Source organism: Pelodiscus sinensis, chromosome 1 (assembly GCF_052426305.1).
Source record: "Pelodiscus sinensis isolate ZL-2025 chromosome 1, ASM5242630v1, whole genome shotgun sequence".
NCBI lineage: Eukaryota > Metazoa > Chordata > Testudines > Trionychidae > Pelodiscus > Pelodiscus sinensis.
In genome coordinates, this window is record NC_143052.1 from 110526799 (window position 1) to 110552665 (window position 25867).

The 25867-nt window shown below is 40.6% G+C and overlaps 1 protein-coding gene and 1 long non-coding RNA gene across 7 annotated transcripts in view; one reads left to right on the top strand and one right to left on the bottom strand.

The window, feature by feature from the left end:
* ERC1 (ELKS/RAB6-interacting/CAST family member 1) overlaps window positions 1-24013 on the top strand; it is a 512836-nt gene extending 488823 nt beyond the window's left edge. For all 6 annotated transcript variants that reach the window (XM_075941054.2, XM_089775709.1, XM_075941075.2 and 3 more), the window contains one exon: window positions 17146-24013. In XM_075941054.2, coding sequence (XP_075797169.2) covers window positions 17146-17283 — 138 coding nt within the window. In that variant the 3' untranslated portion in view covers window positions 17284-24013. The remainder of the gene's footprint in view (window positions 1-17145) is intronic.
* Window positions 15512-25867, bottom strand: part of LOC142831292 (uncharacterized) — a 45413-nt gene continuing 35057 nt past the window's right edge. Inside the window, exon 4 of the long non-coding RNA XR_012907012.2 lies at window positions 15512-15958. This is a non-coding gene — a long non-coding RNA (uncharacterized LOC142831292). The remainder of the gene's footprint in view (window positions 15959-25867) is intronic.

The window sequence follows — 25867 nt, forward strand, 5'->3', positions numbered from 1 at the left end:
TGTTTAAATTTCAAACTTAGCATATAGGTATCCTTTAGCAAAGATTATCGTTTTGGCAATGTTTTTTGTGGGGGACTCTTAATATTAAAATAAGTTGGAGATGTTTAATATACTGATCATTCACATCCATAATCTATTAATGCATACATTATTTGGACCATTGGCTTAAGAAAAATGCAGCAAGCTCTGGACATCAAGGGTACGTCTACACAGAGGGCTATTTCAGGATACTGGAAGTATCCCAGAATAGCTACCCCACATCTTTTGAACACATCTGCTATTTCAAGATAGGTCTCAAAATAACAGACATGCTATTTTGGCATCCCTGTAACACTCGTTCCATGAGGGTTAAGGGATGTCTCAAAATAGTGCATTATTTCAAAATTTGGTGCTGTGTAGACACCAAAGCTCTTTAAACAGGAGCAATTGAAAGGGCTTGCAGCTCTTGGTCCCACTGGCCCATTGCCTGGGAGCTGCCCAGGAGGTGGGAGCCCTTTCAGCTGCTTCTATTCAAAGGGCTTGTACCTGCTGGGAATTGCCAGGCAATAGGTTGGCAGCAGGGCCAGGAGCTGCCAGCCATGTTATGTGAATTTTAAGTCTCCACCCCAGACAACTGTGGGAGGAGGCTCGCCCCCAGCACCCTCCCAATTGCTCCAGGTCCCTTCTATTGGTTAGAAACCAGGGGGCAGGGACCCCAGGCCAAGCAAAGCTCCCAGCAGGGTAGTTTTCACCCCACCCCTTTTGGGTTGGCCTGTGGCCACTTCCAAAATTTGTGACGTGGCCTCCCTTCAAAAATTAGTGCATGGTAAGGTTACATCACAACTTGCCATATTGGACTGTAACTGTTTATATGGATAAGTCCCAAATCATTCATCTTCTTTATATATAGTCAGAGAAATATAGGGTTGGAATGGACCTATGGACATCGAGAGGCCATCTAATCCAGTTGCCTGCACTGAGAGGGAGGATCAAACCTTAGACCATACCTGACAGGTTGTTTTCCTACCTTTCTTTAAAACATCTAATGATGGGCATTCCATAATCTCCCTTGGAAGCCTATTCTGTCTCTCCTCATAGCTAGAAAGTTTTTCCTGATATCTAACCTAAATCTCCCTTGCTGCAGATTAAGCCAATTACTTCTTGTTCAACCTACATTGGACTTGGAGAACCATCCTCATTATATAGGCCCTTAATATATTTTGAAGACTATTATCAGAGCCTTCTCCCCTCTTTTCTTTTCTCCGGACTAAATATACCCAGTTATTTTAACCTCTCCTCACAGATCAGGTTTTCTAAACCTTGATTATTTTGATTGCTCTCCTCTGGACTGTCTCCAACTTGTCTACATCTTTCTTAAAGTATGGTACCCAGAACTGGACACAGTACTCAAACTGCCTCATCAATGCCAAGTGAAGAGGGACAGTTACCTCCTATGTCTTACATATGACAGTACTATTAATACACTGCAGAATTATATTAGTCTTTTTTGCAACTACATTACATTGTTGACTGATATTCAATTTATGATCCATTAGAGCTCCCCCAATCCTTTTCAACTGTTTTGTCACCTAGCCAGCTATTCCCCACTTTGTTGTTGTGCATATATTTTTTTTCCTATGTGCACTACTTTGCACTTGTCTTTGTTGAATTTCATCTTGTTGGTTTCATACCAGTTCTCCAATTTGCCACAGTCTTTTCAAATTTTAATCCTGTTCTTCAAAATACTTGCAACACTTCCACTCTGGTTTCATCCACAAATTGTAGGAGCATACTCTTTACTTCATTATCCAAGCCATTAATGAAAATATAAACTAGTAGACTTAGGACACACTCCTGCAGAACTCCACTAAATATGCCCCTTCTCCCCCCCCACCCCCCGAATTGACAGCAGACCATTGATTAACTACTCCTTGAATACAGTCTTTCAACTGATTTTGCACCCACTATGATGTTTCCCAAGGGTACTGAGGATTATAAACCACTTTGCTCCCACATACTCTTAGAATGAGGAAGACTTGCTAGGTCTCCCATGGATCTTTTCCCCAATTAAACATTGTTTTCTAGGCTTTACAGGTCCTGCATTTTCTCAATAGGTTAGCAGTAGGCACTGCCTCTCCCCCCAGCACAATCTCTCAACTCCCATTGGCTGGTTCCAGCAAATGGGAGTTGAGAGATTGTGATAAGGAGGAAGGGACAGCCAATGGGAACCATCCAGTGGGAGCTGAATGATTGTGTTGGGGGGTGGGACAGTGCGCAAAGGTGCCCTCTCCCCCCATGCAGAGAGGCAGATGGAGCAGCCACTCTGAGCCCCTGGACAGCTCCCTGCCTGAGGGCCCTAGGTAGGGTGGCCATAGGCCAGACTGAAAGGCTTGGCAGGCCGAATCTTGCCTGCCCCAGCCTAAGGAGTTGCTCCTCTCAATGATTTATTTAATGATAATAAAATTGACTGTTCCAACTATCACACAGCAGAGCCCCATTTGTCACATCGAATTGGGACCAGGGCCAGATCAAATCATCAAAACTTGGATGATCAGGTCTAGAGATGTACTTGAATAGTCGTGTAACTGCATGAAATCTTAGCAGTTACACAACTATTTGATAGTCCCTGGGGCGGGGTGGTCGCCAGTGTGCTCTGGCCCCTCTCTCAGGAGACCTCTGTCACCCCACGCTGCTGCCTGTGTACCAGGTGGCAGCTGGTCCATGAGGGGATCCAGTTTAAAAATCAGCTCCCTATGCAGACCAGCTGCCTGCTGCCCTGCATTACTGCCTCTGATGCAGAGGGAGCAGCACAGGGTGGCAGCAGCTCCTGTCTCAGGGGAGGGTCTGAGCTCCCGGACCCAGCATGAGCCCAAACTGAGCCAGGCTACCTGCCCACCTGGCTTCTAATGCACTTTAAATGCAGAGTGCCAGTGGGGGTAGGTCCTGAACCCAGTGCAAGCTGGGACTGAGCTGGGTGCTGGCCAGCTTGATAAAAAATTTACTGGCGGGAGGGGAGGGAAATGCGTGTAGTCTATAGTATTAACCAATAAGCTTTTGCTTATTGGTTAATCAGTTAATTGACTACTCTATTACATCCCTACTATGGACCAGCCTCTGTCCGCGGTGAGCCCAGATTTGCCACAGACAGAGGCTGCTTCGTGGGATGCAGACCAGCCTCTGTCCACAGGGAGCCTCAAACCTCCCACAGCCAGGGGCTGCTGCTGCAGGCCAGCCTCTGTTTACGGGGAGCTCAGATGAGGCTCTCCATAAGCAAAGGCTGCTTTGCGGCAGCCTCCCCTGCCCTCTCTGATAGGAGGCAACAGAGGGGGAGCAGGCAAGCCCTGGAGCTGGCATACATGAGGAGCCGCTTGAAACCTGGCTCCCCACACATATCAGCTCCAGCTTGCCCCCTTCACCTCCGTGCTGCTGCCTACCAGAGGCCCCAGCTGGAGGAGAGGGGCATCGCCAGGCAGGCAGCTCTGGTGCTTGTGGGAGAGCCTGCTTAAAGCCAGCTCCTCGTGGGCAACTGGCTCCCGCTCCACCTCCCCCCCCCCCCACCTGATACAGAGGCAGCAAGGGGGAGGGTACATGTAGTCCATAGGATTAACCGATAACCCCAGGCTTAATCGTTTACTCGACTGTACCCGAACATCCCTAATCAAGAGAATGGAGACATGCGAGGCTGCATCGCCATCTAGTGGCCACAGGAAGAATCGCCTACTTCTGGCCCCTGTGTGCGCTGGTTGTTAAGTTAACATGGAAAGCTGCAAAATGGAAGGTTGGAAGAACAGGGCTCTGCTGCACCCCCTCATCATCTGTAATGACTGCACATGATAGGACACCTCATATTATAACACTGCTACTCATGACACTCTCACACGGATCCTCCCAGCTGCCTAATCAGATATCAAAATCATGTTGATTGGTCTGTAATGCTGCCATTGATTGGTCTGTAAACCAGGTTCTCTTCAGTGTGCATTTAAAGATAGGTTATGTTTGCCCTTTTCTTTGGGATCTCTCTCACCCTCCATGAGTTCATAAAGATAATGCTAATGCTTCCAATATTGCTTCAGCTAGTTCCTTAAGTACCCTAGCATGAATTTCACCAGGGTCTGTCAACTTGAATACATCTAATTTATATAATCTTTTACCTGTTCTTTCCCTACTTTGGCTTGAATTCCTTCCCCCTTGTTGTTAATAAAGAACTCCACAAATATACTCTCTCAGATCTGTATTCAGTACATACACCAATGGATGATAGTTCTGTTGAAAGGATATTTTGTGGTCCTGACTTCTAGCCAAAACATTTTTGCTCTGGTTTTCTTCTTTTGTGATGTTTGAACTTGTTTCCTTGTACTTTTGGCTCAAGGGCTGAATTACAGTCCAAAAAAATGAAGCCACAACTCAGCAGCCAAATATAGGAGGCTAATGGAAGAACTTGTCTACACATGGAGTTATTCCAGAATAGCTAATCCTGAATAACTCTCTGCGTGGACACTCTTATTCTGAACTAAATATGCCTTGTTCCTGTTTAGTTAATACCACTTTGAAAATGGATGAAGCTAAGCAGGAACAAAACACTCTTTTTACTATTGTTCTTTAAATTCACACCACTCTTAATCCGAATTAACTTAACTTTCAAATGTCGTCAAATGCTAACAATTCAGGAAGTACAGGCCTCTAAAGGTAAATGCGTCTGTAACAGGACCTTGATATGTTAGCCGTTACTATGCCTTTGTGGACATATGTATTAGAAATACATCACACTGTACCCTCGCCAGTGTAGCTGAGATACCTGATCCTTCCACCTTTTCCTCTTAAAAGCTGTTAACCCATGCACAGTTAACCTTCCAGCTCAGAGGAAAATGTCACAGTCCATTCTACCCTCCCTGTGCTCAGCTGGATTTTGTTTCAGGATCTGTGGGTCAAAATACAAATAATATTTTTAAAATTATGAACCACTTTCTTTACTGCTTTTATCTGCCTAACTGCATTTTTTCCTTTGTATTTAAAGTATTCTCATGGAAGAAAGAGGGTTGGTTTTCCAGGTTCACAGAAGAACCCAAAGGAGCAATTATTCACATTTTGGAATTTTAATTAGTTTTGTAAATAACTTCAAATCTGGTGCATTAAATTCAGGCCTGTCCCCTCTAATATTCTCTTCAGCCTCAATGGGAAAAAATTAATCCTCTTGAATGTTAATAACTCTAATGTGATTAGGGTGGGCACGTTAAACTGAAAACCAAGGGAAATGTACCTACTCTTTTACCAATCAGATATTTTTAACATAAATTGTTTAGAATTCATGTATATATTATCACTTTTTTAGCAGCAGCTCCTGTTGGCAGAACCTAGTCCAGCACTGGTGGTAGCTGTGGTTAGAAGCTCTATGCTTCATCATAGCCAGTGTTCTTAGTACCCTACTGGGAAAGGCTGGGACAAGAATACTGTGAGCATCCTACACAACTTCTTGGGGCTTCTCTTGAGATGAGAGATTAGAACAGAAGTAGCTATAAAGTTCCCATAGAGCCAGCACATACTCAATGACCTGTAGACTCTATTATAAAAATAGATAGTGGAATAGTGTCTACTGATATACCACGTGGTTCAGTGGGACAGTGCATGAAAAGCACCTTTGCACATTCTCACATAAAAATAGTTATGTGGCTGCTGGAGACTAAGGCTGTGTCTACACTGGCACCTTTTTCCGGAAATGCTTAAAATGGAACAGTTTTCCGTTAAAGTATTTCCGGAAAAAGAGCATCTACATTGGCAGGATGCTTTTCCAGAAAAGCTCTTTTTCCGGAAAAGCGTCCGTGGCCAATGTAGACGCGCTTTTCCGGAAAAAAGCCCCGATTGTCATTTTCGCGATCGGGGCTTTTTTGCGGAAAAGACTACTGTGCTGTCTACAGTGGCCCTTTTCTGGAACAGTTTTCTGGAAAAAGGACTTATGCCCAAGCGGGAGCAGCATAGTTTTTCCGGAAAAGCAGCTGATTTCTTACAGTAAATCGTCACTGCTTTTCCGGAAATTCAAGGGGCCAGTGTAGACACAGCCCATGTGTTTCTGAGAAGTTAGTGTCTTCCATGCCTAAGGATGTAGCTTCATTGTAGTAACATGAAATCAACCTTACTCTTGAAGGGCAATGGTCCTTATTAATAGATGCCATTGGAATGCCATATAAACCTTTGGTTTAACCACAGATTTTCTGAAATTATAATTAGAAACAGTTCCTAATGTTGAGTTAAAGTAGTAAAATTCCAGTCCAAGTCTAATGAGAGGCCCAAGGCCTATACCCTGGATTTATGATCATATGAGATATCAGAAACCACACTAAATTGGGCCTGGTTAGAACCAGGATAAGGCACAATAAAGGAAAAACCAGGGAGCTGTCAGCAAATATGTTGTTGATTAATTTGGTAGGACACATTCCCTTTGAGTCAGTCCTGAATCAATGTCCCCAAATGTTTTAAGGGGCACTGTGCTTCTGGATATGTCATCTATTCGTCAACTCAGGCCTGACAGCCTATTGTCATTAAACAAATTAGGTTACTTTCTAAAGAGCGGAAGTGCTAGGCATTGGATCCTGGCCTGCAGAAACAGAAATTCCAACATGAATAATTACATTTACCTAGTATTTTTTCATTGGATATACTGTTCTTTCATCTCATGTCTTGTTGTATAGTATTGCTATGTTTTGTTGGACGGGCACTGCATTTCACTTTAAAGGTGGCTATATTTTAAGTGGTGAATAATTGATTCCTTTTTATTTGTGTATAAAGGTGTTTAACACTAAGAACCTTAATAGATCTTACATTGATGTTTTATAGTTCAATTTTTGTTTTTCCTTATTTGTATTTTTATAAAAAGGTTATAAAGGGACATTCAATCATTAAAAGAAAAGATTAAATATGTAGCTATAGTGTCTACCAGCAGAGGTTGGAGGGCAGCAATGGAAGTGAGAACAAGACACAATGTAAAATAAAACTGCCATATTAGTAGTGGTAATCACTGATCAAGTGATAATTGAATTACTGTCATATATTGTATTTAAAAGCCTCAAATCCAACTAATAAAGAGTGACACCCCATTATAGTAAAGGGGATTTGTTTGGTTTTGTTTTACTCAAAACCAAAGATTCTAAAATGAAGATGCTTGTAAAAAGCAAGGTGATTTTTTTAAGTGGGAATTTCTCTCTAACTGAAGAAAAGCCTACCTGGTAAAATAATACTTCTGCACTTGGAGTTGTAGCATGTAATCTCTTTGCCTCCCTATGATTGCATGGGGCACTGATGGCTGTGTACAGGGAAGAGAAGTCTTAGGAAAATACATCTTAGTTTGCATTGGAAATCATTGTAGCAAGGCCTGGTCCCCTTCCATCTCCACTACAAATAGCTTCAGGAGCATTCAGGGTTTCCTACTTATCCCTTTCTTGCTCATTCATAGAATAGGAGGGTAGAGAGATGATATTCCATCTTGGTTGCACTGGTTATAGCCTACAATATCAGGTAGATAAGAATTGCTGCATTCCTAGAGCACAATGTATGTCTTTAACTGAATTTTAATAGCAGTTAAGTTTCAGAATAACAAAATTCATTCACTGAATAGGAATTCCAGTTTTTTAAAATATATTCTGTACTTACTATTTATGCCTTTCATGGCACAGGATACCAAAGCACTTTATACATTAATTTACTATAACATTTCAACATAACATATATTATTAATGAATTGTGAACATATAAAACATAAATATATCGTAATATACATCCTCTGAAAAATAATGAAAGCAAGAATAAACATAATTTATATAAAATTACTGTATAAACTACCTTTTCTTCATTCAACTCTTCCCTTAAAATCTACCATTTCTGGAGATTCTATTAGAAATTAGCCAACAAAAACGTAATTATTTGGTTTTTTTTATCTTTATTCTATTCTGCTTTGCACTAGCCCTTACTGAGCCACTACATTATTTTACCTATTTTACCCTCTCACGCTTCTCTGTCCTGTTTCCTATTAGCTTGTTATCTTTCTTCTTTCTACCCATTATATCTTTTGCATTTTTAGCTTGTAATTTCTTTGGGCAAGGGTACTGTATTTTAAGGTTCTAAGAAATTATAAGTGTAATGTGTAACTTACACTTAAGTCACTCTAGGATTTGATCTCCTACCTCTGAAATGTTTACTACAGCAATTCAGGTGTGTCTCATTATTTGTACAGAGAATACATAAGTAGGTTAAGCAAGTTTTCCCAGTCAAGAGGGAAATTAACATATGCAAGTTAGGGACACTCAATTAATTATTGCTAACCTTTTTATTCTTCTTTTAATCCTCCAAAATACATTAATTACTAAGAACAAAAGCTATTTCTGATATTGTCAGACCTTTATGCACACAAAAACAATGAGTAGTACTGTGGCACCTTAGGATACATCTACACAACATAACTGCTTGTAGTGTAGACGCAGACTATTTCAACATAATGTTGAAATAATGTCAAGCTGGAGGACTTCTTACTCTACCTCCCATAAATCTCATTTTACAAGGAGTAAGGGAAGTCAGAGGAAGAGCACTCTCTTCCTCGGACTTCCTCCTGTGTAGATAGCGCCAAAAGCCGAAATAAGCTGTTTCGACTTAAGCTATGCAATTGATGTAGCTCAATTGATGTGATATAGCTTATTTCAGCTTTAGCCCTGCTGTGTAGACATGTCCTGAGAGACTAACAAAACAAAATGGTCTCCACTCAAGATCATCTCATCTGAAAAAGCGGGTTTTGCCCACAAAAGCTTATGATACTATATATATATATTTTTGTTAGTCTCCAAGGTGCTACGGGATTCCTCATTTTTAAAGTTACAGATTAACATGACTATCTCTCTGAGACCTTTTTACACACAAGTGCAGTATACGTTATTTAAAATGTACATAATTTACTAAAAGGGTTTTATGTGATTGGTTTGGATTATAATGTAGATTCAGTTGTGTATCTACACAATCAAATTGGTTTTGAAGAGATGTAGATGTTGAAGTGTGCTTTTTCACTTTTTGGATAAGATGTGGTATGGTTTGATTTACATCTAGTATGTCCTTTGTTGGGGGTATATCAAATAGATCTTTTCATTTTTCACTTCTGTGATCCTAAACACATCTTCAATAACTACAATATGTCCTGATCCAAATATACACAAACTTGGGTAGAGAGTCCAGATCCAGATGCTAATATTATGGTCGCAGGCCAGTCTGTTTCAGTCCCTTTAGAACAGTGGTTCTCAACCAGGGGTACGTATACCCTGGGGGGATGGAAAGGTCTTCCAGGGGTACATCAGTTCAGCTATATATTTACCTCCTTTCACAACAGGGTACATAAAAAGCACTAGGAAAGTTGGTACAAAAATTTAATGCAGACAAAATGAGAACATAAGCAATATTTCAGTAATAGTGTGCTGTCACACTTTCATATTTTTAAGCAAGTAGTTTCTAAGGGAGGTGAAACTTGGAACATGCAAGACAAATCAAACTCCTGAAAGAGATTCAGTAATCTGGAAAGCTTGAGAATCACTGCTTTAGAATATCCTGTGGTTGATTTTTCTTCTTTTCCCTTTTGCCATAATTGATGGCCTATGCTCTATTTTGTTTGTCCACAGCTCCTGCTCTCCTGTTTTAAATACAACTCTCTTGTTTGTTTTTCTGCCTTTGATATTTACACAGGATTAGTAATGGGAGGAAAGTAACATCTTATTTACTGAGAATCTTAGGGGTAAACTCCCTCATAAAAACAAACTTTAACATTCTCCAACAAAAGGAGTCTTATTGCAGGAGGGGAAGGGAAAAGGTCACTGACCTATCCATGACAGTGCCTCATCCACTCAACACACATTTAGTTGAGAAATACTTTGGAAGATGCTGCAGAGGTATCCTCTCACTTAACTGGAGACAGAAGTACAGTGCAAACTAATCTCTTGGTAACATATTTCTTATTCTGTAATGCAAGTTGTTGCTCTGAAACCAGGTGGGGAATAGGAGAGAGTTTGAAACTGTCATGCATTATCTAAGGACATTGATTCTCTACCCCACTCAGAGATGTAGTCTCAGTACAGAAACGTCCCCTTTCTTCATGTGGAGACAAAATATAAATAGTTATGAAGCTATTTGTTGAGGTTCCTGTTCATTCTCTTCCTCTGGTATCTATTTTGTACCTGTCATCACCTATACTCACACAGGGCCTTTTACCCTACTCTGTCCTTGGTCAGTTCCATAGGGTAAGTGTGTAATTCTCATTATGTCCTAGGCTGGGGAAAAGAGATTGAACATTTACATGTTCTTGTGCTTCTTTATCACCCCAGGGAAAGGGAAAGCTGAGCAAAGTTAGCACTATTTCCTTCTGCATTCAATACACAGATGCTGGGAGCCCAGGGACAACATTTGATCAAGGTATCCGACATTTCAGAGATTGTTTCCCCAAAGCTTGAGATTGCTGAACCTCTAGATTTATCTGGTTATAACATGGAGTACTGGACACTCCTTGCTTATTAAGGAAACGTGCTGAATGAGAGCTCAGTTTATTCTGATCCCAGCTATTCCCAGCAGAAGTCACTATAAGAAATAGCAGAGAAGTGATGGTTACAGGAAAGGTAACCAATTACTTATTAAAATAAACCTGTGATGCTGAAATCATGTAGAAAAAAATAATATTCTTGTCTTTAGCTTTTTTAGAAGTCTAGTATCTAGTATTTTTCTAACCTTCATGTTTGAAGTGTTGTCCATGCAGCAACTACTAGCCTTACATTTGTGTGTATTTAAAATATTTCACTGTGTCCCTCCTCCAAGACCTTTTTTTGTGTACAGCTTGAATGGAACCATACAAGGTTGGTCCTGCTTTGGGGAGGGAGCTGGACTGGATGACCTCCTGAGGTCTCTTCCAGCCCTAGGATTCTATGATTCTAAGGTTTATGCCTCTTTTCTCCTAGGTGAAGAGGTTCTGTTGAATTCTTGATTATTCTATTCAGAATATAGTGATTTATCTTTGAAATAGCAAATAAATGTATAATTTAGAAAGGTGAGAAAATGATCAGAAATTAGATTTCTTCTTTTCCGAAGTGAATGTAGAGCTGAGAAAAGTGTTAAATTGACAACACTGGAGACCAAAATCAGCTGGTGTTCCAGAAGCAGTGACAGGTATTAGCTTTCCTACATAGCCCACTGCATAACCCTGACATGGAGGAATTGATTTTAGGGATGAGAAGAGACTTCAGCTTTCATTTGTATGTATTATGGTGCTTAGCTGTTCTCAAATATTAGACACTAAAAGCAGTGACCTTCCATGGTTTTGAAGGATTCCAGTCTATTTGGCTAGCCTGTTTTTGCTGTATCATGTTGAAGACAGACAGGGAACCTTTTACTGTCAGTGACCTCTGGTTGCCAAAGACAACTGGGTCCTGATGATTACTCTGCAAGGTTGCACGATAAAATTTTCAAAGAACCACCCAGATTGTACTGTCCTTCACCTAAGAATGTTGTCTGAATCATCATTGTAAAGAAGAAATGTTGCAGGAAATCCCTGCTGGCAAAAAAACACTTGAGTCTTTTTCAGTGGACAAAAAATGGAAGAGAAGTTATTCAAAAAACATGAATGGTCTCACCCTTCCTAGGTCTTTGGGAACAAAATCAATATCTGATCAAAGAAAAGTTCAAGAGGGTCATCCTTATAGTCATTTCATTTCTCTTAGAGGTAGAAAATTGCCAACATGTTCTGGACCTTATGGTTACCACAGGTTGAACCTCTATAGTCTGGTACTCTGTGGTCAAGCAACATCCGTGATCCAGCATGATTTTAGTTGAGCCAGAGATCCACTTATCATGGGTAAGGCCAAGTTTCATGTGGTCCACCAAAGTCTGAGCTGCGACCACCCCTCTTACTCTTCTTTGCGCCCCTCACTGCCCCAGGCTATGACCATAGGTTGGGGCAGCTGCGGAGCCTTAGGCTGGATCCAGACATGGAGCCCCCAAGCTGAAAACCGAGATCCTGGGTAGCAGAAGAAGTTCCAGGGACCAGGACTGGGACCCTGGGGCCAACATTGGAGCCCTCAGGTGGCAGCAGGGACACCGGAAACAGTGCCACACTGGGTGTCAAGCCCCTGCACCCATGCCCATAGAGACCCATTCACACTTGCATTGACCTCCAGTGGTTTGGAAAATTTTTTGGTTCAACATCAGTCAGGTTCCAGGGGTGCTGAACTAGAGGGGTTCAATGTGTACTTAGATTTAAATAAGGATGTATCGAATGCAAAAGACAGTTTTCAAGTACATAAAAGGAGGAGGGTGAAAAACTGTTTTCTTTAAACTCTGAGGATAAGATAAGCAATCTGCTTAAACTGCAGTATGGGAGGCTTAGGTTTGACATTAGGAAATACATTCTAATTGTCAGCATAATTAAGTGCTGCAACAAATTCCTTAGAGCAGCAGTGGAAGCTCCGTCATTGGAAATTTTTAAGAACAGGTTAAAAAGGCAACTGGCAGGAATGGTCTAGCTATTCTACTTTGAGTGCAGAGGACTGGACTAGATGACCTATTGATATCGCTTCTAGTCCTACACTTGATTGATTAAATAATTAGATGAAAATATAACACTAGCAAGAGATACCTTGTTCACCAATTCTGGAAGATAGCTTCTGCACACCTTTATACTAGTCCCGCTGGTAGCAAAGTCCTAGAAAATCTTAGGGGGGAGAGATGTTCAGTTACCCTAACAACCCTAATGCTGGCCCATCTCTGTACTTCTCAACTCTTTTGTAAAGCCAGTCCTGGCAGGCTAAGAATCAGAGCTCAGATCATCACCTTCAGAACCAGAGTCTCTTGTTCCATTCCACTTTGGAAGTTCTCTCTCTGATACCGAGGCTCCTGACACAATTTAGATCCATACCTGCAGTGTGATGAAATCAGGCTCAAGTTAGACCCCTTTCCTTGAGATTGCTGGTGTACCTTATTCATCTATCTACATCCGTTTTAAAAACTAATCCAATACAGCTACATTTGATAGCTATTTTGATCTATCATAGCCTAAGGTAGACCACTGTCTTTATATCCCCTTATTAGCAGGTTCAGGTGGGGCTTGATACTTTTAAAGCCCATGTTCCATTATAAAACTTCTGTTGCTGAATATCAATGTGGTCCTTAAATAGTGGATGAAAGCTCCTGTTGAATTCACTTCTTGTAGATTTGACTGTCTTACATGACAATTTTCTTTATGACAGTGGCATCAGCTCACAGTGAAAGAGAACTTTAGGGTCCAATAAGTGATTTGCCTTTGTGACAGTCAAGCTGGATAGCTGCAAAAGAGTGGTGGAAGGCAGGTATGTTAGCCCTAGAATGGTAAAGGTCCTTTTTCCTATGAACTGAGAAGAGGTTACCTCAAGTCAAATAGGGACACATGAGTCCAATTAAGTGCTGCCTGAGACCTTTAAAAATCCTTCCATTGGTGAGAGAGGTAGAAGACAGACAAGCTGCTGCAGGGAGAATGTCCATTGTGTTTCCTTCTGGGGGAACAACTAAAGCTGAGTACCTGTGTAGGGAAGGACTGATACTCTGGGGCCAACAAGAAGACACCACCACCTAGTGAGGGGACAAGGAAAGATATCCCTCTGTGGTTTGTATTTGTAAATTGTGGGGGGGGGTTCTGTTTGCTGGAGGAGTAAGCCTTGAGCCTGCCTGAGGCAAAATATAGAGAGGAAAGACAGACTCTGTCCAGAATTAACCTGTTTTATCCCAAGCATCACTACTGCCAGAGGGAGAAGCACAAAGTGTGGGAAGACAGAGCAGTTGCTTTAACATGAGATGATATGAACTGATATGGTGATATTCTTCTCCAGAATGATGATGAAGTTCCAAAAACATCTGAAAAACAGATGTACAGACTTCTCTGCCCATGATGATTTACAAAGCACTATTACATGTATTTGGCATTGCGGGGGGGAGCGGGGGGAGAGAATATTATTGTAAACTCTTCATGCTCCAGAACTAGTTTCCAAGGTAGAAAAACCCAAACATCCCTCTCTCTCAGAATGATTTGCCTTATTTCATGAAGTCCCGTGTTTTCGGTTACATTTGTTCAGTTAGATTCGTTCTTTGAGGAGATTACTCTCTAGGAATGAGACTTCTGAGACAAGCAGCATGTTTATGAAAGAGGAAATGATTTAAAACTTGTGATTCTACTTCTCTGAAAATATCATCTTGCAGAATTCTCATTTATCTATACACTTCCCCTCAGATTTGGAGTTTACCTCTGTTTGAGGGTTGGTTTTTTTTTTAATTATTATTTTCTGTTGATCACCTTGAACTGTTTAACGGTTTCATTCTTTCTGGAAGCTTCATTCTACACTCAGTGGATGCATTTGACTGAAATGGCCAACGGGCAACATTTATACTCTGTAAGTAGCAGTGTACGACATCCAGTAGGGATCCTGGCTCATGTATCCCCCCTGATAATACTGCTTTTAAAAAAACTTAGCTAGGAGAGTTTTGCTCATCTTGCATTGAAAAGCCAGAATCCATGAATGAAAATCCTGCAACGATGTTGTTTCTTCAGAGAAGCAGAATTATGTACGTCATTTTCCCTTTTCTCTTCAGGTTTTTCTTTCCCTCCATCTCCCCCACCTCCATGCATGTAAACACCTCTGATTGCTGTCACTATGAAGATTTTACTCTGGCATGGGGAAGCAAATAAAGCCATGCCACCAAGTCAGTATCACTATCTGTGCTATTCTATGAATGTGCCAGTATTAAGTGCTTTATTATAGTGTCTTTGGAGTCTGGTTCGGTTGCTAGAATTTCACTAACCTGAGGCTTAAGGCAGCTCCTGAAGCCAAGTCACTTGCCTCGCAATTTAGTGCTGCTTCTAAATCACAGTCCTGCTTCTTCCATCCCTTCTTGAATACTGGATGTCTCCTAGCCTTTCACATGGCACTCACCAAAATCTTTTCCATTTCACTATTACAGCCAGGCTGTTATCCAGCTACAAGGGCCAAGTTAATCACATATCCAACTGTTTCTAAGCCAAGCTGAGTTCCTTCTAAATTCCCTTCCTCCTTCCTTTTTCCTTTGAGAGCAGTTACAGAGCCCAGAACATTCCCCTCTGTCTTCTCCACCCACTTCCCCAGCTCATGTCATTTTGAGAGTCATGATCAGGTTGCTTTTGCATTTGTGATTTTTGGCAAAAGCCTCTCTCAAAAGTATATTACATAATCATTAACCTTACAAAACTGTTGTAGTAATATTTAATAGTGTTAGAAATCCTGCATTTTGAAAGTAGAGAAACCGAGCTACAGACACTGCAAAGAACGGTAACGTTTTATTCAAAGCAATGTCCTGAAAAGCATCAGAAATGCTGAGAGAACTTTATCTACCCATAATAAATATGTTAGTCCTAGCAATAAAAACAAAATGTAAATGTTTTACATTTAATCATATAGTGGTTATCTTCATGATCATACTTAATCACAAATAAGAACAAACTTAAGGTCCTCATTTCCCTCTTTTTGTTAAGATTCGCTAATTGCACGTGTCATTACACACAGAACTAATTAGAGAGTTTGCCTATAGAACACCTGTTAAACATTTCATGAAATATAGCACTTAGTTGAAAAACACATTTTGGAATCTGTGCAATACATAAGGCCAGGGTTTGAGAATCCATTATTTCTTCTAGCCAACTTCTGATTGCAATTATAATACTGTAATGCAGAGTAATTGAACTGGAAACTTACAGGATTTTAACTGAGAAAATTTGGTCCTCATTGCACAGTCTGGACAAGGCACAGTGAATAAGACAGGAGATGTACTCTCTAAACAAAATAAGTATTTAATTTCCATACAGAAAATAAAATTTTGATTTAAAGTGGCTGTACTATGTTCAACATTCCTGTTAACTTCTGGCTTCAGAATTTTTTTCCCCTGTCCTTTTTGTGCACTGAATGAGGATGGTGTTCTGCAGAAATAATAGTACAGTATGTAGTTTAAAGTCTACGCAAAGGGACAGTTCGGTTATGCAAACAATTGTAATTTTGACTTTCTAACATTTGGGCACTTAACGATGCATCTTTGATATTCTCAGTTTTGGGTTTTTAATGAAATGTATATTAAAGAGAAGCACATTTTTTCAACATATATTCAACAAATAAAAACACTTCTGGGCTGGAAGCACTGAGACAAATTTCAGAAAAATGCAAATTACAATGGCCAAGTTCTAAATCTTTTAAGCAAAGGGGTTAAAAATGGCTTTGTAAGTTTCTTTCTTTGCTTGATTTCCATTCTTGCTGTCACAACCCACGTCAGCAGGAGCCAAGAATACAGTAGAAGTCTGTGTGCTGCAGTTCCCAAGGTGGAGAATGTAGGAATTACAGAGACCCATCACTCTTATAGTTGGGGTCAGTGCAAGACTATTTTTTTTCCTCACAGATTCTTACCTCCTTGCACTGTGCCACCTATTGACAGTGCTAAACATTCATAACTAATACCACAGATGTAGTTCCTACTTCAACAGGAACTCCTCTGGCTCGCAGAGGATGGGTTAATTTGCTCCCATATTGCTCTAGGGGCTTGTCTACATGGGGAAATTGAGTGTAATAACAGCTATTGCAAACTAAGCTGTTCCGTGACAGCTCCCTCTGTGGATACTGTTTCAGAACAAAAATCACTTTATTCCAGGATAATTGCTGTACTCACAAATCACAGTACTTATTCTGGAATAAAGTGACTTTTATTCTGGAATAGTGTATCCTCTCAAGGGCATTCAGGGAGATATTGCCTAATAGCTTATTCTGCAATAGATCTTCTGGTCTACTTCCCTAGACAGAATGGGAGTGTTACAGTGCTAGTCATCCAAGGCAAAAGAGTAGAGCAGGGAGTGGGGAGCTCAGGCTCCTCAGGGCTCTCTAACAAGCATGTGGAGGAGTAACCGGAGAAAAATATCAATGCTAGTAGTTCCCAGAGTGTTACACTGCAGCAGGCTTCCTCCCTAAAGCTGATGCTCAAGCCCAGATTTTGAGGCCTCTGAGGCACAAACTACATTTATGCAATTTGCTTATAATGCCCTCTATGAAGGGGTCCTGAGGCCCTGTCAAAATACAAATAACATTGGTCTAAAGTGTGATTTTTATTTTATTTTTTTGGCAGCTTCATGGTGAGTTAGAAAAGGCTGAGAAGGACAGCGCTGAGCTGCAGGAGTTTGCCAATGCCGTACTACAGCAGATAGCAGATCACTGCCCTGACATTCTGGAGCAAGTTGTCAACGCACTTGAGGAGTCGTCATGACGTCAGCTGCTAACCCAAACAGAGCAGCACACCCGGTGGCCAAGCCCAGGCAGTCCAAGAAGTAATGACCATGGAGAGAATTGTGAAAGAAGGACAAAGGAACAGGAAATTTTGGTGCACCTTTTACAAAGAAAGAAAACTTTATAAAAGTACATGCTATCTTGGTTCTTCCAGCCTATGATTACTGAATTATGTCTGCATTCATCCTCTCACTGCCTTTCTACTTTGGTATCTGCTGCCCAGCTAACTTTCTCTTGCTGGCATTGAGGCTTTTGGATATGTCTAAGCCGAGACTTGCTGAGTCCAGTGAGCAAGAAGAGGGCTTTTGGACATGAGTGGCTATGATTTTTCTTGAGGTTGAATGGGGGAGCATTTGTCTTTTGTGGCTGTTTTCTTTTCCCATATAAACTTAAAGCCTGAATTTTTTCATAACTAAAACTGAGAGGACACTGATAAAGGCCCAAAGATGGTCAGCATCATCTAGCTATCTCAGGATTTGCCTTCTATCTCTAAATTACTGATTTCTTATGAAAAGGGAAAAGTCTTCTTCTGTGGTCCCACTGGTCACTTCCATGCATTAACTGTAGGCAAGATAGGCATTCTTTTTGGCAGTTCTGTTTACTAGACTGGCTTTTTTCGGTATCTCCTAGTTATTGTGCATCATAGTGTACCTCATCTGTATCTCGTAAATTCTTCTTCCTTCAAACAGGCTCTGGGCAGCAGGGCACCTCCTTTACTTGACTTTTCTCCCTTACTATTGATAATTTTTCAGGCAGTGACTTTGTGACTGCTAATTGCCAGGAGAAAGTTGCAAAAGGTGTGACTTTTTTAGAGTGATTTATGCAAACTAGTAGAACAGGCTGTGTGGACACTCTAATTTAAATCAGGTTTATTTTTGTTATCTTAAGAATTGTTTGACGCTAAACTGAAATAAGCCATTCTTAAAATAAGAGTATCTTCACTATGCTTTCCAGTGATTTAAGTAATTTGGTTTAAAATCATATCATTAGTTAAACCTATGCAACTTTTGTATGTATACGAGACCTTAGTCATGAGCTCATCCACCTCTTACCTTTACTAAATCGCTTGCTTATAAGTGATGTGATCCCACATAGCTGATTTGTTAGCAAATCAGATATCTGCATCATGGCTAGGACTGATTGTTCTTTCATGCACTTTGCACTAGCGTTGAAGACATGGCTTTGTTACAAGTCTTCAGTGAGTTACTTGTGAATACTCATAGGACAGAACTTCTTGGCATCATCCTACATGCCCCTTAAAGGAATTCTCCCCCCTTTTGAATTTTGGTGCTGTCGTATTCAAAGTTGAAAAACCAGAGTCTTGTTCCATTAAAGAGGGGGGGGGGAGGAGGATTTGGAAACAAATATCATAGTGCATAGACTGCTGACTCTTCAGCTGCTTTCCCAGGTTTGCATCAGTAGTCAATATCTTGACTTCCGGTGCCTCAGCTCTATTTTTAACTGATCTTTCAAATTCTAGAAATACCTGATATTAAATGTGCATAATCCAAGCCTTTAGGGCAGCCTCTCAGTAGATCGCTTTCACCATTTGGACCCTACAGGGTAATTTCCTGTCCCCATCATTACATTCTGAGCCTACATCACACAGCCCTTTCACTGCCCAAAATGCTGTAGTCCCTGTCAGCTAACCCCATTTCCTTGTCTTTCAAGTCTCAGAGCAGTTTTGTCCTCTCCTTTTTCCATTTTTAGGTTAACTAAGCCATCTCGATACAAAGATGATTGGCACAGATGTAAGAGGCAGCACTCACCCTGCTCATTTCTAAAAATAGCACTGAAGGTCAAGGCAAGAAAAGGCATTCCCATAACATACAATGAATAGCTTTAAAGTAAACCATGTCTAAGTTCATTCTACCTTTCCTGTTATGAAAGGACATAGTGGAACATCCATTGCCAACAGCAAGCCATTTAAAGGAATTCAATCCTCTCCTCTCCTTGGAATAAAATAAAACATTTTAGGGGGAACTGGATCAGTAATCTTGGTGTTAAGTGGCAAGATATGTCCCCTCCTGAGTTTCCTAAAATGTTCATATTTATTTGTTTTGAGCCTTTGTTGCTTTGCAAATAAGGAAATACAGCTTTAGTTCTCACTGGAGTAATCTCACAGGCAGTGTCTGATGCTTTTTGTCACAGAACAGGAAAGGAGTGGGAACCTGGCTGTTTGCAAGGGTGAAACATCATGTACCGGAAGGCATGTAGACAGTGACTGTACATACCACTGAACCATGCCTCATACCAGAGCCACTCCTTTGGCCTTATTATTTGAGTCAGCACATTTTGGAAGAAGCTGTTTTGAACTCTTCCCTCTTGCTTTTTCTTCATCACTTGTAATGTACTCACTTTAGGAATTTTAATGCTGTCTATAAACCTATCACAGCCATCATCATAGCATCTTCCCACCACTTCCTGACTGTCCCACTAGCTTACATGGTCCAATTTGCAGCTGGCCTCGTTCCCTGCTGTAAAACAATCCTCTTTCTGTGAGAAGCTGTGGAATTTCCTTATCAATGTTTCAAATGACTCCAACTCGTAAACCTCTTACTGAGATGCTCCTTGATAGTATTTCTGAGGGGAGGGGAGGGGAGTGAGTAGTGTCATTTGTGGCTATTTCAGTACTTTATTTCCCTTTATTGCACTACCCATAAATCACAAGAAAGCCCTGATTTTCAATGCTGAGACTTCGAGGGTCTTTAACTGAGCTGCCACCATGTGGCTACATTTCTGCACAACTGCAATGGCCTCAACAAAGGCATGCCAGTCTCATGACAGTGGGTGCAAGGTTTATGCAGTGAAAGCCATGTAAATCCTACTGTTTACACTCTCCACTGCTCCCAGCATGTTCTTTGGAGGAATTTGTCAAGCAGGGATAATTACCACAGTGGCCATTTGTTTTTTATCTTCAAGCCACACACCTGCTGTTCTTCTCCATCTGGATTATTGTGCCTTGCCTACATTTCCTTCCATTACGTATTGTTGTTTTCTTGGGCTCCAAGCCCTGCCTGCCACTGTGAACCATGATCTAAGCCCTCAGCAAAGTGATTTCAGGGAGTGAGCCAGATATCTGAGAACAGACTTGATCTGACTTGATCTCTAGTGAACTGTTACAGATAACTGCTTTGATCCTGGTCAGATAGCGATAATGTCATGCTGAATAGCTCTGGGAGCTTTTTGAGTTAGGGAGAGATGGCTGGCCACTGAATAATACTGAACATGACCTGTCTCAACTCTTTGTTTTATTTTATGGCGTTCCATGCCATTGGCCTTAGCCAATGACATAGATTTAGATGACATAGAATCCATCATGAGATGTTGTATCATGCACATGGCAAAAGGGTAGGGAAGTCCACGTGCACATGTGTGCAGTCACTCAATTGCACAACTTTCATCACTGATCTTTTAAACTTGTATTTCCCCATCTCAGCTGCAAGCTCTACAGTGCAGTAGTAGTCCTGGCAAATTCATGTGCCCTTTTTGATTTCCTCCCCCAGAATCCAGTTTCCAAGGATAACCTTACAAAAAGAGTCTGCAGAATCTCGATATTCTTGCCACATTATCTGTTTGCTATAAAATTATGATGGGGTTTTATTGGAAGGGTTTCACCCTATTAAAGTGCTTATTTGTACAGAAGGTAAAGAACTGGAGAAACTCTTCATAGTAGATTAAATAGGATATGTCATCAGGATCTGAGTGTAGATAGAGGTGGAATTCCTCAAACCCCACATAAACCCTGACATTCATACCCTACCTAGTCACGATCCCTACAAGATAATTTCCTTTGCACCACATACAATTTAAAAACACTAATGAAAAGGACATTGCAACACTAGAACTGCAAAAACATTGACACTGTTTGTAATTGGAGGAAGAAATGACTGAGGTACATCCCATGTGAAACTCTAAACTTGTGGTATTGTGTCTTATGTGGACTACCTTTGGCCAGATCTCCCCCTAAGAAATGCCATGCTCTCTTTGAAAAATCTAAACATCAGGAAATTCCAAGTGGGTGGAGGATGAAAGTTACGTGATACAAGAATCTATATGTGCCGTTTCCATGTGTACTGCTGGACTAATACCTCCTCTAGCAATTTTTTGATACTTGGTGTCTTTTTTTTTTGTACCGGGGAAGAATGGAGACCTAATATCATAGACCCCCCCCCTTCCCCATACCCCACACACACACTATTTTCTGAATCCAATGGTGTCTATTTTTCCTCACCCTACAACTCCCACCTATAGTGGCGGCTAATGTTTATTGTGTTGGGAAATTCTCACATCTGATAAAGGATAAATGGAACAGCCCACACACATCCCATTGTCAATCATTGCCATGAAGGTTTCCTTACATAGGCTGATGGGATAGAGAATCCACTGTTGATTCCAATATAAAGCAAAAGTTCCACTACATCACCAGTGTACATACACTACAAAGACTTCAATGAACTAAAAAGGAAAATAGTACAATCAAGATGTCTGGCATTGAAAGAAGCCCCTACGCAACTGAATTATCTGCACTGACCCAGACAGCGGAAACAGAAGGCTCTGGATAAATAACACTGCCCCAGTGAAGCTAAGGGGTGGGAGGCAATGAGCCTTCTTGGACTGTGCTAAACTGAGAGGATAAACTCTTCTCTGCCAATCACATAGTCGTGGCAGAACATGAGCGTCAGGTTTTTAAAACAAAATGTTTTTAATTGATTTTTTTTCACATAAGAAGGGGGTTCCCTATGCTATAGCAGATCCTTCTGAACAAAATGGCTGTGTCCACAATTTTTTTTTAAAAGGAAAGAAAACTATTTCAAAACTTTTTAGTGTCAAATGCATAAACACAAGAATCCTGACTTTTTTCCAGTGTGTGTGGCGAGTGCTGTAACCCTGTCATCGGTATTTCCCCTGACTTTTTCAGGGTATTTTTTTCTGTTTTGTTTTCTGCTTGTCAATATTGTCTGTGTGGTCCTATGACTGGGACAGTTACCAACAGTGTGTGTCTGTTGTCAGATTTTTAAAAAAAGCGATAGTAGTAGAATTGAAAAAGATGTGTTTTTTTCAAAATAATAATAAATGTAATTAAAAGGAATTCAAGTAATGATGCAGCAAAGTTCTGACTCCTCCTCCTAGGTTTGTAAGGAAAAAGATTTGTGGGCTCATGGTTATAATCAATTGCCTTTAACAGGCTAGTGACTTCAAAATTAGTTTGGTCTCTTAGGAAATAACCCCATACTGTGTGATCCCTCTCCCTAGTTTTACACTGTATGTACTAACCACAGAGTATAGAAATGGGAGGGGAAATAGTATATTAGTATAGTCTTTGCTAGTAAAATTATTAGCCCAACTAGCTCTTCAGGCTATCAACTTGGATGCTCTGGGTAAATTTTCAGACATTGACACTTGAATTGCACCTATAAATTATGTGAGCATGTGCAAATGCATATTAGCTTCTATAGTTACCAGTTGCATTGTGCAATACTTGTGTGGCAGGTGCCTGTTTTGAAAACTAGCCCTCTGTGTCCAGCATCTTTTGTGCTGAATTAAAGGGCTTCCAGCCTTTTTCTGCTCCAGTTGTTTTAAAGATTAGACTACATACTCTGTCAACTTAAAACAGCATATACAGTAAACAGATAAGTTTCTGTACTCCTGTTGTTAGTGATACCTTAAATTATTTTAAATGAATGTATTTTTTACAATTCTATTTTTCACTATGCTGTTTGATTACTTTTTGCACTTTTTCTAGTTAGGACATTGAAAACCAAGGCAATCAGTTTCACTTTTTTGACTAGCCATTTTCACTTTCATGCCCTCCATGCTCAGTTTGTTCAGTTAAAAATAAAAATCAGGGAACCATTTCTGTTAATAGTCTAGTATATAAATCTAAATTTCAAGCCAAACATGAGTTAGACACTGACCCTTTTACTCTGCTTTTTCCCATTCACCCAGCTCTCAGTGGTTCTGATCAGGTCTCAGTCTCAGTGAAATATATGTAATAATATTTTTGCTTTTTATCTAGTAACCTCAGTATTTGGGAAGAGCACTAACTTGCATGTGGCCTGTACTCTGTGCCAGAATTGTGGAACTTAAATTTTGAGTTCAGTAATTGTATTTGTTACATTAAGTCCTGGGGCTGCTATTATTGATAAAATGCTTATAGATTCTGAAGAAGGATGATTCAGATGGGACCACAGCTAGGGGAACCATGTCTGTGCTGATCTAATATGCTGCTCCAAGCCCACTAAAACAGTATTACTGTTTCTCTCTAATTCAATAAATTATGAGGACAGCACACCAGATTCTGATTTACCAAACTGTTCCTAGGGATAACCCAGAGAATTGTCATAAGAGATAAAATTTGTGGAAGACCCCACACTATAGACCGGGATCCCTCATTTGCTTTGGAAGAGACATATTGCACTTTAGTGAAGGAGGAGATGGGCTTTGAATTAGAGTCTGGCATACTTGAGTTCCTTTTGGAAATGCAGCAGCAGGAGACATTGTTGTCTGTGATGCAAAGTGTGCACGCTGCCTTCAATTTGTATGTGTTTTATTGCTGGAGTCATGTTACTGACAGGATAATGAAATTGCAAAGAAATTGTGTTATATTCAACTTTGCCTTGATAATATAAACACTTGGTTCATTTTTTCTTCTTTTTTTAATTCACAAACTAAATTCATCAAGAAATTATAAAATTATTTAAAAACTCTGTGCTGCCTCTTTCTTTCAGTTCCATTGTGTCTTGTGTAATGTTTTCTCCCCAAATATTTGGGATTAGCATGGGTTGTTGTTTCCTAGAAGGGATGCAGAATGTTTTTCCAGAATGAGCTATTCTCTTTCTCTCACTTACGCCTTTCTCAAGAGGCTATAGCTATAGCTGCGACATTTGATCCCAAGTCCCCATGGTATGAACAATATTGCTTTTAAATGTCCCTCACCAGGTTGTTCCTACCTATACTCTCACTTTGAGGAGGATGGTCCTCACCAAAGTGACAGAGTAAATTAAATTTAATGTTGATAAATGTAAATTAATACACATTGGAAAAAATAACCCCAGTTATACGTACAATATGATGGAGACCAATTTAGCTACAACTACTCAAGAGGGAGATCTTGGAGTCATTGGGAATAGTTCTCTGAAAACATCCACTCAGTGTGCTGCAGCAGACAAAAAAGCAAAGATGTTTTAAATTGTTAATAAAAGGATAGAGCAGGGGTGGCCAACCTGCGGCTCATGAGCCGCATGTGGCTCTTTCCCTTCCCCCCCTCCCAAAGTGTGTCTTGCGAAGCCACCCCTGGAAACAGCCCCCTGCTCCCTGTGCTCACCAGGGCAGGGGTGCCATCTGGCGCGGCCATTCAAAATGGTGTCTTCAAGATGGTGGCAGCCAGCAGAAGCCTGATGTGGCCAAAAAGCCTTTAAACGTGTTTCTTAAAGGAGAAGTCTTTTTTTGTTTGTTTGTTTGTTTGTTTGTTTGTTTGTTTGTTTGGCTCAACAACTTTGCCCCGGCTCTTCACCCTGTATCCCCTGCAATTTTGGCTCTTTGTCCAGAAAAGGTTGGCCGCCCCTGGGATAGAGAAGAAGACAGAGAATATCGTATTGCCTCTATATAAAACTATGGGACACCCACATCTTGAATACTGTGTACAGATATGGTCATCTCATCTCAAAAAAGATATATTGGCATCGGCAAAGGTTCAGAAAAGGGCAACAAAAATTATTAGGGGTTTGGAACAGGTCCCATATGAAGAAAGAATAAACAGACTTGGACTTTTCAGCTTAGAAAAGAGGAGATATGATAGAGGTCTATAAAATCATGACTGCTGTGGAAAAAGTAAATAAGGAAAAGTTAATTTACTTATTCCCATAATATAAGAACTGGGGTCACCCAATGAAATTAATAGGTAGCAGGTTTAAAACAAAGAAAAGATTTTGTTCATGTAGCGCACTGTCAAGCTGTGGAACTCCTTGCCAGAGGATGTTGTGAAGACTAGGACTTTAACAGGGTTCAAAAAAGAGCTAGATAAATTCATGGAGATTAGGTTCATCAATGGCTATTAGCCAGGATGGGTCTGAATGGTATCCCTGGTCTCTGTTTGTCTGGAAATGTATGACAGGAGAAGGGATCACGTGATGATTACCTGTTGGCTACGTCTACACTGGCACCCTTTTCCGGAAATGCTTAAAACGTAACAGTTTTCCGTTATAAGTATTTCCGGAAAAAGCATGTCTACATTGGCAGGATGCTTTTCTGGAAATGTAGACGCGCTTTTCTGGAAAAAAGCCCCAATCGTCATTTTCACGATCTCCCCTTTTTTGCGGAAAAGACTACTGTGCTGTCTACACTGGCCCTTTTCCGGAACAGTTTTTCCGGAAAAGGACTTTTGCCCGAACGGGAGCAGCATAGTTTTTCCGGAAAAACACTGACAATTTTACAGTAGATTGTCATTGCTTTTCTGGAAAAGCATGCGGCCACTGTAGACAGCTGGCAGGTTATTCCGGAAAAGCGGCTGCTTTTCCGGAATAAGTGGCCCAGTGTAGACACAGCCGTTGTGTTTACTCCCT